This window comes from Podarcis pityusensis (assembly GCF_964106645.2).
Source record: "Podarcis pityusensis genome assembly, chromosome: W".
In the NCBI taxonomy this organism is placed as follows: domain Eukaryota; kingdom Metazoa; phylum Chordata; class Lepidosauria; order Squamata; family Lacertidae; genus Podarcis; species Podarcis pityusensis.
The window spans coordinates 25437342-25453509 of record NC_138045.1 but is presented as its reverse complement, the minus strand read 5'-3'; the positions used below and the strand labels follow the sequence as shown (position 1 = coordinate 25453509).

General features: G+C 46.3%; 1 protein-coding gene and 1 long non-coding RNA gene across 2 annotated transcripts in view; one reads left to right on the top strand and one right to left on the bottom strand.

Annotated features, from left to right (window-relative positions):
• The window catches only part of LOC308467831, a 702857-nt gene that overhangs the window by 131875 nt on the left and 554814 nt on the right, over nucleotides 1–16168 (top strand). The window lies entirely within an intron of this gene.
• LOC308467645 (inositol polyphosphate 5-phosphatase OCRL-like) overlaps nucleotides 1–16168 on the bottom strand; it is a gene marked incomplete at both ends in the record, with an annotated part of 361324 nt that overhangs the window by 3407 nt on the left and 341749 nt on the right. Inside the window, 6 exon segments of the mRNA XM_080989375.1 lie at nucleotides 1729–1752; nucleotides 2132–2340; nucleotides 3200–3353; nucleotides 3848–3937; nucleotides 4433–4568; nucleotides 5994–6097. Of these exon segments, the coding sequence (XP_080845501.1) occupies nucleotides 1729–1752; nucleotides 2132–2340; nucleotides 3200–3353; nucleotides 3848–3937; nucleotides 4433–4568; nucleotides 5994–6097 (717 nt within the window).

Below are 16168 nucleotides of genomic sequence, written 5' to 3'. Positions count from 1 at the left end.
AGCAACAGAACATGGATGGGCCTTCATAGGTTGATGGGCTGCAGCCCCAGCCAGCATGATGAGATGATGGGGTCACATGTTCACCACCCCTTGTCTAGAGCACGTTGCAGAGGCAGTGGTAGAAACTGAACAACAGCTGGAGCCCCAGCCCACGACTTTGTCTGGGCAATGCAGCACACAGCAGCTGGTGAACAATGCCTCCGGCCTCCTTCCCATCTTCCTCTCCAGAAATGTTCAGGGTGGTTAGTTCTATCTCAAGCTACCACATTCAAGAGAAAGAGAAAGAGAGGAGGGGGGAGCAAGAGAGCTTTAGGAGCACAGCAATGGCAAGCAGCCCATCACTAAAAGGAGCTGGCAAGGATGGAGAATTTGATCCCCTCATCCCCAGGGCAGCTGTTGATTAGGACCCAGTTCATCCCCCCTCCCCCGCCGCCAATACTCCCCGCCCCTGTCTTGAGAGAGAGAGAGAGAGAGAGAGAGAGAGTGTATTGGTGTGGGGAATGACACATACTGTATCAGAGTCTTAGTGCAAGAGTAGCTGGTGCATGCTAAAGAACACAGGAGCCTTGCTGGGTTAGATCAGCATTTTGTTCCCACAATGGCCAACCACATGCCCTTGGGAGTCCATAGGGACACGGGGACAAGAGCACTCTGTCCATCATGTTCCCCAGAAACTGGTAATCAAAAGCATGTGGTTTCTGATAATAGTGGCAAGAAATAGCCTTGACCGGTAGCCGCTGATAAACATATCCTCCATGGTTCTAAATGTCTACAGCTGTCCAAATTGACAGTCACCACTGTCTCCTTGTGGCTAGGATAATACACCCAAGTAGATCTGATTTCGAGAGGAGTGACATTTCCCTGAGCCACCCCAAAGCAGCCACTACTGCTTCCCAAATGTCAGTGCTCAGGTGGTAAGAGTAAGCCAGAGTGTCATAGTCTGTGCAGCAGTTGCTGAGCACAGAGACAAGGAGAAAACTGGCTCTTGGGGCCAGAGGGGGCTGGCGCCTGCATCATGAGACTGGGCTTTCTGCCTCCCGTGCTGCCAATCGCAAGCGGACCCAGAGTCAAGCAGCGCAAAATCAGTGACAAGCAGTGATGGCAAATTCTGGTTTCGTCTCCGTTCTCCTCTGCCGAGTTCTACAAGGGCCACGTTGAGACTAGGGAAGAGACCAACCACCTGGACTGGATTTGAGTCAGAAGGCAGGCAGGTGCGGGTTGCCTGAGAGCAAAGTCAGGTTGGTGGGGTAGTGCCTGGTTTGCCCTAAGGGACCAGCTGCCACTGCATGGAGCAGCTGCTGATCGTTGACAAGGGCAACTCCATTTACGTGCCTTCGAGGCACATGCACACTGCCGCAAAGCTGGAAGGGGCACTTGAAGGGGCAAAAATGTCCCCCCCAAGAGCACAAAAGCGGCAAAGCGGCATGGAAACAGCATCTCGACTCCCTCCCAGGAGCTTTGGCACCGACCTTTCAGGCCTGTGGAGAGTTGGAGCAAGGAGTTTTGCAGGGAGTCTGGCAAGTGCTGCTGGTTTTCAAAAGGCCTTTCAAAAGGGTTTCCGGAAGTTGAGAGGGTGTTTGCAGGCTTTTCCAATGCTGTCCCCAATATACGCAATTTCATTTAAACGCACAGTACCTTGTAACGCAACCCCTGTGTAAACGGGGCGTTGCCTGTACCTGATTTGAGCCCGCTACAAGAACATCTAGAGGAAACCAAACCAACTGTTACCTTTTCTAGGAATCTGTCTTCTCCCTGAGATCAGAGGAGGAAGGCAAGAGCAAAAGACAACCAAGGGTGTTAATGGCACAGGCCCTGAGAAGAGAAAGAAACAGCCCGTTGGCTGAACAGTATCTGGGCAGATGGCAGGGAAATGCACACGGTTCAGTGGCCCTGCGAAAGGGCAGGTGGGAGGACCAGAACCTGGGATGACTCAGTCAAGGCAAACAAAGGGCATGAACAGCACACAGGAAGCGGATGCACAGCTACAGAAGCTGAAGCTGAATGCAGCGGAGGACCCCCAGCCCCCACATTGCTGAGTGGAAGAGCAGCTGTTTTTCAAGCAGGCAAGCAGAGTGGGAAGGGTAGACATTCAGCACATGAACCTGCCAGGTAAATCAACCCCTTTCCCTACCAGGTCAATAAGTCTGGTGACGGGAACTTCGCCAATCGGCTGCCTCATCCAGCACAAGGCTTCCAAGGAGGTCCCGAAGCAGCTTGGTAGGTAGCTCCCACTGAGGGTGAGGAAATAGTCCTTGCCACGGTCAAGGTGAAGGACAAAGATAGCCTCAATCTTCTCTTCCTTGCTGACGTACACATCCAGGGAAATGTCCACCGTCTCACCTAAAACGGGAGGAGGTCAGGTAGATACACTCTTTGGCACAGCCAAGTTGGCTTGTCTGTAAATTAAAAGTTAAGACGGTGAATAATTGAACAGAAGGACACAATAGGAGCCTGCTGGATCAGGCCAGTGGCCCATCTAGTACAGCCTCCTGTTCTCACAGGTGTATGGGGGAAACCTTAACTTCAAGAATTAGGAGAAGAAGCGACTCAGTTCCCACCCCCACCCCACTTTCCTCTCTAGTCCTCCAAAGCAGCAGCTGCACAGAAGATGGTGACAGGATACTGGGGGGTGAGAGAAAGTGATCCTAACAAAAGAATATAAAAAGGGAAAGGATTTTTGCACCCCCAATGTAACTTTCTTTTTTAGTTTACATTTCATTGAGTTTTTAAAAGTTTGGCTAGTTCTATATGTTCCCCAAGATATTTTTGTGCCTCCACAACATAAAAATACGCATTTTTTTTTTAAAAAAGGTAATTTTTGGACGGACTGCTCTCACTGGTTCCCTGCGATGCCAAAAGGTGTTTTGGGACCCTCCAGCATTGTTTTGCTTCAATTCATTTGTGTGTGTGTGTGTGTGTGTGTGTGTGTGTGTGTGTGTGTGTTTAAAGCTGGTCACACACACTTTTACACTTTGGGCTCAGCTGCTTTGACGTGTGGCCCTTGGAGGCTTGAGCATGGGGCAATGCAGCCCACAAATGTTAAGCCGCCCCTGCTCTACCAAACTCCCAAGGTTTGAGGGAGGAGGGTTGGGAAGAGGAGGGGAAAAGGGGGGATGAAAAGGAAACCAAGGCCTTCCCTAGATGAGCCTTGGGGTCCCTTTCCAACTCTACAGTTCTCTGATTCCAGAGAGAGACGTGCTGGGCTCCAAGTATCCCTCGCAGGGCTCAGCGCGAAGCCATGGCTTACAATACTGGCTGTCACTGAGCTTGGGGATAAAGGAGAAGTGGAGGGTGACCTGCCCATTGTTTGTGATCTGGAACTTCTCCTTCTGCAGCTGCCGGAACTTCACATTCTCAAACGGAAACTGCAGAGCAAAAGGGGGGGGGGAGGAAAGAGAGTGCTTGCCTTCAGCAGAAGCACGGAAACGTGCTCCAGGGGGAAGTTTGTCCTTGGCCCCGGGCTCTCATTTAGGGGACTGCACATGCAACAGGTCCACGTGGGGCTCTCCAGATCTTGCTGCACTTGCCACTGGCCATGTTGGCTGGGGATGATGGGAGTTGTAGTCCAGCATCTGGAGGGCACCACGCTGGCTACCCCTGGAGTCTTTGCCTGCGAGGAAGAGGAAGAGGCTGCCGCTCAGTGGGAGGGCATCTGCCTTGCATGCAAAGGTCCCAGGTTCTATCCCCAGCATCTCCAGGTAGGGCTGGGAGAGATCCCCCGGAAATCCTGGGGAACCGCTCAAGACTGAGCTAGATGGGCCAAGGGCTTCTTTCCCCCCTGGTCTTTTTGCAGCAAACCCTCTTTAAGGGGTTGGAGAGGATCCTATTCGTCTTTACCTCCCTCCAGGGAGGGAAGGAATTCGTTCTCCATCCTGTCCATCAACTGAACAATATCCTCAAACACTTTCCGGTACCGTCGGTCAGCCACAACCTTCACCTATGGGGGGGGCAGAGCACATTTGTTGGGGCTATGGACTGAAAGGGGGGGGCATGAGTTAAGAGCAGAAAGGCCTGATGCACCCCCCTGTTCCCAGCCCTGAAAGAGGCAAGTACTGTAACTCTGAGAGCTTCCCCAGGATGGCAGCGGCTGTGACTTCCAGAGCCAATGGGCTGAAGCCAAATGCTCCAAGCCAAGTACCACAGAAGCTCCATTGCATGAATGGAGCCAACGGTTAAGGTATACAGTTCAGCCCATGTGGTCTGCCATGCCTGCAGGAGCAGCGTGTACTCAGAACAGTGGAGAATGGAAGCCTAGGGATTTAACAGAGCCAAAACCTGCCCACTCCCTGCACCGGAAGTCATTGGCCAAGGAGGAGCTCTGTGGAAAGGGGCCTGGTTGTTGGTCAGGGCCTGCCCAGATTCGAGGAGGTGCCACATAGCAGGCAACTAAAAACCCTGAATAGACGATAGCCCTGGCCAGGGCAGGTGTTACCCCTCTGAGGAAGAGGGAGCTGACGGGCTTGTGGTCACTCCTTTTCAATTCCATGTGGCTTCGATAGCTGAGCTGATTCACGCTGCCTCCTCTCCAGAGGATTGGCTCACACCATGCTGGCACACGGCACTTCCCACTGCAAGGATACAGAAGAGACACCAGGACTGTTGGACTGGCTGAGGCAACACACAAGGCTCACAAAGTCAAACTTTGGCTCCACACACGGCCTGTGATCTTGAACACGGTCAAGAGCTGGAGATGATGGGGCTTGGGAGTCCAACTTCTGAAGGGGCGGACCTTGCAGGTGTGCAGGCATTTTGCCTCATGGAGAGAGTTGTTAGGAAATCAAAAGCTGCCTTCTACCAGGTCAGAATGAATTTCTGACCTCCCCCAGTTTGGATTCCTACATTGCAGGGGGTTGGACTAGATGACCCTCGTGATCCCTTCCAACCCCACAATTAATTAAGTCTACTCTGGCTGGCAGCAGCTCTCTGTGGCCCAATCCTTTTTCAGGTGGAGGTGCCTTTCAACTTGAGACTCTGCATACAAAGCATATGGCACACCACCAAATGATGATCCTTCCCAAAAGCAAGGGGCCCTGTTATTCTTGTTCAGACACTATTTTTTCAGTGATCCAAAAGACCCTTTCTGGCACCTGAAATGCTGCCCAAAGGAGCCTGCCGTTTTCCGGCTTCGTCACTACATGTTCCGCCTGTCCTTTTGATTTCCCCATTACCACAGCAAGAGCAATGAAACTAGCAGGCCTAGGTGGCTTCTGACAGTTGTCAAGAACCACAAGAATATGCCAAATCCTGGATGGTGAGGCTCAATGGCTACTAGCCATAATGGCCACAGAACATACTCCACCAAGAGAAGCAGTATGGCTTGGAGGAGGGGAGCGTGCTGTTGCACTCAGGTCCTGTTTGTGGGCTCCCCGAGAGGCATCTCATTGGCCAATGTGAGAACAGGATGCTGGGCCAGATGGACCAATGGCCTGATCCAGCAGGGCTGCTCTCATGCTCTTATGCCCTGGCAGACTCATCTTGAGAGAGCACCAAGTCTAATTCCCAGACTTCCTTGACACAATCAGGATTCTCTGCTTATACACGCCATGAAACAGAGGATGCTGGTTATCAGGACAAATGTGGGGGAAAGGCTGCTTGTGGAAAAGGAGCCAAAACATTTCCAGAGACTTTGAGCAGGGATGGCTTGAGGAAGACAACATATCACAGCCTTGCATTTCACAACTCGCCTAGCAGCCTTTGGCAACCAGGAATTCCATGCAAGCAAAGTGAGCAGGTGAAGGAGAGCTGGATCTCTCTCTTCCTCCGTGGCTTGGTGTCCATTCTGGCTGCAGAGGAAAGGAAGTCCATCCAGCCCTCAACTCTAGCCCTCCTCCAACAGCTTGCTTAGCAGAAAGCCATGTTTAAAATATATGTTTTACTAGCCTGCTCAGGAGGATGGAAAGGCAGGACACTACTAGCATCTCAGCAGACTAGGAAAAACAAACAAGCCTTGCAGAAGAATGATTGAGAGGACTTACTTACAAAGGCTCAACTATCAAGCAGGATCTGTTTTAGAGTCGAATTTGTACGTCGGGAGGAACTTGATCTCTCCCTCTGTGAAATCAGCAAAAGCTGTCTTTTGGGTACGCTGAATGTTTAGCTAAAGCCAAAAAGAAATCGCTTATCAGCAGAGAAGCAAAAGACCCCCTGTTGCCTGACAATGGAGTCTATTAACAGCCACTGTTGTGCTGGAAAACCAAGGTGAAGTACTAGTAGGTTAAAGTTAAAGGTAAAGGGACCCCTGACCATTAGGTCCAGTCGTGACCGATTCTGGGGTTGCGGCGCTCATCTCGCGTTATTGGCCGAGGGAGCCGGCGTACAGCTTCCGGGTCATGTGGCCAGCATGACTAAGCTGCTTCTGGTGAACCAGAACAGCACACAGAAACAGCGTTTACCTTCCCGCCGGAGCGGTACCTATTGATCTACTTGCACTTGGACGTGCTTTTGAACTGCTAGGTTGGCAGGAACAGGGACAGAGCAAGGGGAGCTCACCCCATCACGGGGATTCAAACCGCCGACCTTCTGATCTGCAAGTCCTAGGCTCTGTGGTTTAACCCACAGCGCCACCCGTGTCCCACTGTTAGTAGTACCCAGTGGCCATTTGTTTTTCATGTCTGCTTTTATGATATGTTTATCAGTATGTGGTTAACAGCTTCATATCCTACTGTTTTACAGAGGCTGTTTACAAATTCGACTCTAAAACAGATCGCTGGGACTCCAGGTAAGCGCCTGCTTGATAGTTGAGCCTTTGTAAGTAAGTCCTCTCAATCATTCTTCTGCAAGGCTTGTTTGTTTTTCCTAGTCTGCTGAGATGCTAGTAGTGTCCTGCCTTTCCATCCTCTTGAGCAGGCTAGTAAAAAATATATTTTAAACAACAACAATATATTTAAGCAACCACACTACCTGGGGTGTATGAGACATCCATAACTTTCTGGTATAGTTCCTCTGGTATAGTTCGTGCCACCTCTTCTTGACATCTTCTGCTTCTGTTAGGTCCTTTCCACCTTTGTCCTTTATTATGGTACTCTTTGTATGAAATGTTCCTTTCATAGCTCCAATTTTCTTGAACAGATCTCTGGTTCTTCCCATTCTGTTGTTTTCCTCTATTTCTTTGCATTGCTCATTTAAGAAGGCCCTCTTGTCTCTCCTTGCTATTTTTTTGGAAATCTGCATTCAATTTCCTGTATCTTTCACTATCTCCCTCGCATTTTGCTTGCCTTCGCCAAGTCCACCTTTCCTTTTGAAGCAAAATGTCCTTGAAATGGGGGAGAAATGCCCTGCATGAAGTCTTGGGTTTGCAATCTGGGGAGAGGGAAGACTGGGGCGCTGGGGAGCGGGCAGGCTGGCGAGGGGCCCTACATCTAGAGGCCCTGGGCTTCTTTTTTAAAAAATGATATTTATTAAGGTTTCAAAAAAAGGTTACATAGATAAGAAAAAGAAAAATAGAGAAAAGAAAAAATACAAAATACAAAAAAAATAAAAGACACTTAAAAACAAATCAATCTTTCCATGCCTTACATTTCATTTACTTGTTTCCCTGACCTCCTCACGCCTCCCTTTTTTGTATTCCAGTTCAGTTAGTTAATTCAGCAATTCCTTTCCCTCTTTGTTTTTATCTTAATCCTTTAACTTAATATATTATAACTTTAGATTCTCACCTGTTAACAATCCATTTTTACATACACCTTTATAACATTGCTGCTAAAACCACTTAACTTCATTCTGACATCATTCTAACATTCATTAATTTTGCAGTATTTCTGTAAATAGTCTTTAAATTTCTTCCAATCTTCTTCCACCGACTCTTCTCCCTGGTCTCGGATTCTGCCAGTCATTTCCGCCAGTTCCATGTAGTCCATCACCTTCATCTGCCATTCTTCCAGAGTGGGTAGATCTTGTGTCTTCCAATACTTTGCAATAAGTATTCTTGCTGCTGTTGTGACATACATAAAGAAAGTTCTGTCCTTCTTTGGCATCAATTGGCCGACCATGCCCAGGAGAAAGGCCTCTGGTTTCTTCAGGAAGGTATATTTATATACCTTTTTCATTTCATTATAGATCATCTCCCAGAAAGCCTTAACCCTTGGGCATGTCCACCAAAGGTGAAAGAATGTACCTTCAGTTTCTTTACATTTCCAACATTTATTATCGGGCAAATGATAGATTTTTGCAAGCTTGACTGGTGTCATGTACCACCTGTATATCATTTTCATAATATTCTCTCTTAAGGCATTACATGCCCTAAACTTCATACCTGTGGTCCATAACTGTTCCCAGTCAGCCATCATTATGTTATGTCCAACATCTTGTGCCCATTTAATCATAGCAGATTTCACCGTTTCATCCTGAGTATTCCATTTCAACAGCAAGTTATACATCTTTGACAAAATATTGGTTTTGGGTTCTAACAGTTCTGTTTCCAATTCTGATTTTTCCACCTGGAAGCCAATTTTCTTGTCCAAATTGTATGCCTCCATTATCTGATAATAATGAAGCCAATCTCGCACTTTATTTTTTAGTTTTTCAAAACTCTGCAATTTCAATCTATCTCCCTCTTGTTCCAGAATTTCCCAATATTTCGGCCATTTGGCCTCCATATTGAGCTTTTTCTGAGCCTTCGCTTCCATCGGTGACAACCACTTTGGGGTTTTATTTTCAAGTAGGTCCTTATATCTTATCCGGACATTAAACAATGCTTTCCTGACAATATGATTTTTAAATGCTTTATGTGCTTTGACCTTATCATACCACAAATATGCATGCCATCCAAATACATTATTAAAACCTTCTAAGTCCAAAATGTCTGTGTTTTCATGAAGCAGCCATTCTTTAAGCCAGCAAAAAGCTGCTGATTCATAATAAAGTTTAAGGTCTGGCAGGGCAAATCCACCTCTTTCCTTTGCGTCCGTTAGTATTTTAAATTTTATTCTAGGCTTCTTGCCCTGCCAGACAAATCTAGAAATATCTCTCTGCCACTTCTTGAAGCAATCCATTTTATCCAAAATTTGCAATGTTTGAAACAAAAACAACATTCTAGGCAATACATTCATTTTTATCGCAGCAATGCGGCCTATCAGTGAAAGCTTCAAATTTGACCAAATTTCTAAATCTTTTTTCACTTCAGTCCAGCATTTTTCATAATTGTCTTTAAATAGATTCCCATTTTTAGCTGTCATGTTAATCCCCAGGTATTTCACTTTCTTAACCACTGTTAAACCTGTCTCATTCTGAAACCTCTCTCTCTCAATCGCTGTTAAATTTTTCTCTAAGACCTTTGTTTTTAACTTATTCAGTTTAAATCCTGCAACCTGACCAAATTCTTGAATCAGTTCCAAAACCCTTTTAGTGCTAGATTCTGGCTCCAGTAATGTCAATACTAAGTCATCTGCAAATGCTCTCAATTTGTAGTGTTTAGCTCCGACTTGTATACCTTTAACCAATTGGTCCCTTCAAATCATATTCAGCAGGACCTCCAGGACCGATATAAAAAGCAATGGGGAGATTGGGCAACCTTGTCGTGTCCCTTTTTCTATCTTAAATTCCTCCGTCACCACGTTATTAACAATTAATTTGGCCTTTTGTTCTGAATAAATTGCACTTATACCATTTCCAAAGCCTTGGCCTACCCCCATCCCCTGTAGATTCTTCTTCATGAAACTCCAAGAAATGTTGTCAAAAGCTTTCTCCGCGTCCACAAATATCAAAACTGCCTTGGTATGTATATTCACTTGTAATTTTTCTAAAATATTGATTATGTTTCTCATATTGTCAGACAAGTGTCTACCCGGGAGAAAGCCTGCTTGATCTTTATGAATCTCTTCCACTAACACTTTTTTTTGTCTTTTAGCCAAAATGTCTGCAAAGATTTTATAATCCACATTAAGCAGTGATATGGGGCGGTAGTTCTTAAGCTGCGTCTTTTCAATCTCTGTTTTCGGTATAAGTGTAATATACGCTTCTTTCCACGACTCTGGTGCCCTTTTCCCATTCATTATTTCGTTGCAGACTTCCTTTAAAGGTTGTACTAACCATTCTCTTAAAGATCTGTAGTATCTAGAAGTCAGTCCATCCGGTCCTGGAGATTTACCTAATTGCATATTCTGAATGGCACCTTCTACCTCCTGTTCAGTTATTTTATAGTTCAGCATTAATTTATTTTCTTGAGAGATTTTTTGTAATCCATTTATTTTCAAAAATCGGTCTACATCAATTTCTTTCTGTGGCCTTTGTGTATATAGTTGTTTAAAATACCTCTGGAAACAGTTTCTAATCTCTTTTTTTTTTTTTTTTTTGCAATAATTTTTTATTAAATTTTTAAACAAACAAAAAAAAGAAAAACAACACACACACAAAAAAAACACAATACAAAACTTAACAATAAAAACACAAAACATAACAATTAAAAACAAACTCTCTTTTCCATTTCCAATTTTAAATTACTTATTTTCTGGACTTCCTCATACCTCCCTCTTTTGTATTCCAATCTACATTGTTTGTCCAGCAATTTCTTTTCCACTTTTTTAATCCCAATCTTTAATTTAATAAAGCGTTAAGATATATAACTTCAACTTTTTTAAACCTAATCCTTGATCTTAATGTCATACAACTTTAAATTTTTCCCTTTTGTTATCAAATTTCCATTTCTTTAAACATCTTTAATCTTGATCTTTAATCTTAATCTATCCTTAACTTTAACCTGTACAGCTGGAAACCACTTGTTTTTAGTCCAACATCACTCTAACATTCCTTAATTTTGCAGTGTTTCTGAAGATAGTCTTTGAATTTCTTCCAGTCTTCCTCCATCGACTCTTCTCCCTGGTCACGGATTCTACCAGTCATTTCCGCCAATTCCATATAGTCCATAAGTTTCATCTGCCATTCCTCCAGTGTGGGTAGATCTTGTGTCTTCCAATGCTTTGCAATAAGTATTCTTGCTGCTGTTGTTGCATACATAAAGAAAGTTCTATCCTTTTTTAACACCATTTGGCCTACTATGCCCAGGAGAAAGGCCTCTGGTTTCTTAGGGAAGGTATACTTAAATACCTTTTTTAATTCATTATATATCATTTCCCAGAAAGCCTTAATCTTTGGGCACGTCCACCAAAGGTGAAAAAATGTACCTTCAGTTTCTTTACATTTCCAACATTTGTTATCGGGCAAGTGATAGATTTTCGCAAGCTTGACTGGGGTTATTTACCACCTGTATATCATTTTCATAATATTCTCTCTTAAGGCATTACATGCCGTAAATTTCATACCTGTGGTCCATAACTGTTCCCAGTCAGCAAACATAATGTTATGGCCAACGTCCTGTGCCCATTTAATCATAGCCGATTTTACCGTTTCATCTTGAGTATTCCATTTCAGCAGCAAGTTATACATTCTTGACAAATTCTTAGTATTGGGTTCTAACAATTCTGTTTCTAATTTGGATCTTTCCACCTGGAAGCCAATTTTCCTGTCCAATTTAAATAAACAGTTTCTAATCTCAACTGGGTTCTGTATGTTCTTTCCTTCCACTTCTAAATTTATAACAGTATCTGTCTTTTTTTCATTTGCCAAGCCAAGAATTTCCCACATTTATTAGCCGACTCGAATGTCTTTTGTCTCATTTGTTTAATTTTCCATTCTATCTCCTGATTCATCATTTTCATGTATTGTACTTGATGTAACTTTATTTCTCTCAAAATCTCTTGCGACTTTGGTTTTGCTCTCAATTTCTTTTCACTTTCCTTTATTTTCTCCAATATTTTATCCTTCTTCTCATTTTGGATTCTCTTCTTTATTGCATTCTGTTGTATCAAGAACCCTCTCATAACAGCTTTGCTTGCGTCCCAGATTACTCTTTTTTCAACATTGGTGTTCATATTTGTCTCGAAATAGTCTCTCAAGGTTTTTTGGGCCTTCTTAGTTACTTCTTCATCTCTAAATAAGGTGTCATTCATCCTCCATCTGAAGGAACCAGTTTGTGTTAGTTTCATCTCCATCTTCACAGCATTATGGTCGGAGCAGGTTTTTGGGCAAATTTCCACTTTTCTTGTCTTTGGTGCCATTCCTCTAGTTACCCATATTTGGTCAATTCTTGTCCATGTCATTTTGGCTTCAGAGAAGAAGGTTCCCTCTCTGGCCAAGGGATTCTTTGTTCTCCAAATATCAACTAAGTCCAAGTTGTCTATCATCTCAAAAAAGGTTTTCGGTAGTCTGCCATCCTTAGTGACTACCTGTCTTTGTGCCTTGTCCATATGTGTAGATACCACTCGGTTCATATCTCCCATCAAAATCACATTATAATCCAAATAGTCCATCAAGGTCTCATGCAACTTTTTAAAGAATTCAGATTTCCCCTCATTTGGTGCGTAAACTCCTACTATTAAGAATTTCTCTCCTTGTATTTGAATTTCGATTGCCACAAATCTTCCTTGGTCAACTTTAAAGATAAATTTAGGTAATAGTCTCTCCTTTGCATAAATCACTACTCCTCTTTTTTTAACTTTATCCGATGAAATAAACTCCTGGCCCAGTCTTTTATTGATCAATACTTTTCTATGTAGCCTTGTCACATGTGTTTCCTGTAGACAAATCAAGTCCAATTGTTCCTTTTTTTAATAAATGAAACACTGTTTTCCTTTTCTGAGGGGAGTTGAGACCATTACAATTCCAGCTTAATAGTTGCAGAGCCATGATGTAGTTACTTTACTTCTCCTCCAACTGCACCAAGTGCCTGTTCCTGCTCTGTCGGTGGTATCACCTTCTCTAGGCAGTCTTTTAATCCAAAAGGTAGTTTTGCTATGTCTAAAATTCCTCTTTCTAGTACTCTTAACTCTTCTCCAGCTTCTTTCTGCAGGTCTTCTCCGTGGTCTTTCAAAAACCTTTCTTTGTCATCCACTGATCTTATTTAGAGGCCCTAGGCTTCAGCCTACTTAGCCTATACATAAATCCGGCCCTGCCTATGTCATAGTGAGCACAGGCCCATCGATCACGTGCAAGGCATTCTGCGTGTTGGGAAGGAGCCTCCTGTTCTGGGCCAGGGGGAAGAGTGACACCAGCAGAAGACAGATGGGTAGCCGTGTTGGTCTGCCATAGTCGAAATAGAAAAATTCCTTCCTGTAGCACCTTAAAGACCAACTAAGTTAGTTCTTGGTATAAGCTTTCGTGTGCAAGCACACTTCTTCAGATACACTGAAACAGAAGTTACCAGATCCTTCTATATATATATATATAGAAGGATCTGGTAACTTCTGTTTCAGTGTATCTGAAGAAGTGTGCTTGCACACGAAAGCTTATACCAAGAACTAACTTAGTTGGTCTTTAAGGTGCTACAGGAAGGAATTTTTCTATTTCGACCAGCAGAAGACTGGGTGGTGGGGTCGAAGCTGATCCCGGGGAGCACGTGAGGAGTCAAGGCTTCCCGCATGAAGGCCTCGCTTCCACTAGAAGTCCCTGCCTCCTGGTCTGTGTTCGCTTTCTTCTTCAGTTACAGCACCAGCATGTTCTGGATGGTGCACCTGCTTTCGGGGGAGAGCTTGTCGAACTGGTCCACACTAGAAGAATAGCCATGAGACGGGTGAGACTCCTGCAAGGCGTCCCCAAAGTCAGGGGAACATAAGCACATTTGAAGAGCCTTGCTGGGTCAGGCCAAGGCCCATTCAGTCCGACATCCTGTTGGCATGTAGTTGGTCCACCACAATTGCAAGATTATTGCATCCTTCAGGAATGGTGTGTCCAGCTCCATCTGAGTCATCATCCAGGCATGCTGTGGAGCTGCCTGGATGAGAGATGGGCATCTTCGGCCAGTCAGGGGTGAAGAGCTGGCAAGATCCCCTGTACTGAGCAGAAAAGCAAACGCTTTGGCCTCCGAGATCTCTCCCAACTCTCAGCAGCCCTCACTGTGAGCCATACTAGAGGAATTTTGTCCTGCTTTTGCTGAGCTACAACACAGGAGCGCACCCCCAGGGGGCCATGATGTGGTAACCCTGGCGAAGCATTGCAGAGCAACTGAGAAAGCAGAATGATGTTTGCATGGACAGTCCATTAGAAAGCTGCACTATTATTTCATTGATAGCACATTGCAGAATACGGCCCCCCTCCAGGCAAAAACATCCGCCATTTACAGAAAGATAAAACCATAAAAGCAGGAAAAACCTACAGTACAATAAACGCTGAAGAAGTGAATACCAGAATAGATCAGAACTCACTCCCAAGATAAGGGGAAGAGACATGGCTAAGATGGCAGGACAGCTTACTCTATGATGTTAACCCCTTCATGCACTAATTAGACTGAAGCATGTTGGTTATATGAGACTGGTTATCCCACACAACATGCTCTCACACAACCCATGCCCTCCAACTGAAAACCCATTTTCTGGACAATATCAACATTGTGTTTTGTGCCTGTGAACTGCACAGTGAATAGTGAACTGCACAGCCCGGTATTTCAGCTTCTCAAAGTTGTTTTATTCAGTGCCCTGCTACAGCTTGTCACACCCAAATCCTCCAAAGGAATCTGCCAAAGTGCTTTTCCAGGCAAAAAGGGGCAGAGGGAGAGAAACCAAGAACCTCAAATTCACTAGACCAGGGATGGGGAATTGTGTGGCCCTCTAGATGTTGTTGGATTCCATCACCCCTGACCGTCGGCCATGCTGGCTGAGGCAGAAGGCCATTGGATCTGGCAATATCTGGGAGCCCACAAGATTCCCAGCCTTCGCCCTACACAAACAACCAGGCACTCAGCTGTGAGGCATGCCTCTTACCGGAGGGAGGGTCACTCCAGAGGCAGCTGTGGCATGAGGGTGCTGGATCATGCCTTTGTGGGCACATCTGAGGATTAAAGTGGAGTCCTTAGGAAGCATACTTGGAGATCTTCCTTACCACGTGGCTCTCTGGCAAAAACACAACAGTACTAACGGCCATATGGAACCACACCTCAAAGCTGGATCAGACTTCCCAGACCCTGTAGCCTACATCAGGAGGAAGTCTGGGGCAGAGGGGCCTAGAGTGGGAGTCAGAGCTGCTCTTAGGGCTGCATGTCTGAAGCATGGGCAGAAATCTTTGGGTGTGAGGTTGCATGGGGCTGTCTCTTTGTGTTTTGGTGATGCCAAGCCGCCAGCCAGCCTGTGCTGGTCCCGGGGGTAAGGTACCTTGGGTGTAGCAGAGTCCACACGAAGAGGGGCAAGGTCCGAGGCAGAGAGCCGGGCGGGGAACAGGAACGCTGGAACAGGAGGCTGTGCAGGGAACAGGAACACCGGATGGTCGGGAACAGGAGGCCGAGCAGGGAACAGGAGTACCGGATAGTCAGGAACAGGAGGCCGAGCAGGGATCAGGAACACAGGAAGGTCCGAAGCCAACAACGACGTTGCTCCCGCAACCTGGGGCCGGGCTGACTGGGCTTTTATCCTCTTCTAAGGCCAGGGGCGGTCCCGGTCCCCAGGAGCCCCGCCTCCTCTGGCCTTAAGGCGAGCACTCCTCCTGGGGGCAACCAGTTCCCTTCGCCTCTCTGCCCTAAGCCTCTGCAGATCAGGAGAGGCCGAAGGGTTACTGGGCCCTGGAGGAGGCTCACCTGTGGCCACTGAGTCGTCAAGCCCCTCTGGGGCCAGAAGGGCTTCACCTGGGGCCAGCTCCTGATGCACTGCCACAGGTGCAGGCTCTTCAGCATCTAGGCCTTGCCCCAGTTCAGCCGGCCCTGGAGGCGGGGACTCCTGTGCAGGCTGGGATTCCTCTGTTTCATCCTCCGAATCGGAATCCCAGGCCATCACACCATCCCCCCTCCCAGGCCCCCCCCTCAACCGAGGGTCCGGACCCGGCTTGCCGGGGTACGTCGCGTGGAACTCTCGGAGGCAGGCAGGTGCGTGGACATTGGCCGCTGGTTCCCAGGAACGGTCCTCCGGTCCGTACCCCTTCCAGTCAATGAGATACTGCAGCTTTCCCCTGCGGTATCGGGAGTCCAGGATGCGTTCCACCTCGTACTCAGGCTCTCCCCGAACCAACACTGGCTGCGGTCGGGGACGGTTCGGGTGGAACTCGTCGGGTGGGGCCACCGGACTCAAAAGGGACCTGTGGAAGACCGGGTGAACCTTCAGGGTTGCGGGTAACCGGAGACGGAATGCCACAGGAGAGATTTGGTCTACGATAGGGAACGGGCCGGTGAAGCGGGCGTCCAACTTCCGCGAAGGTC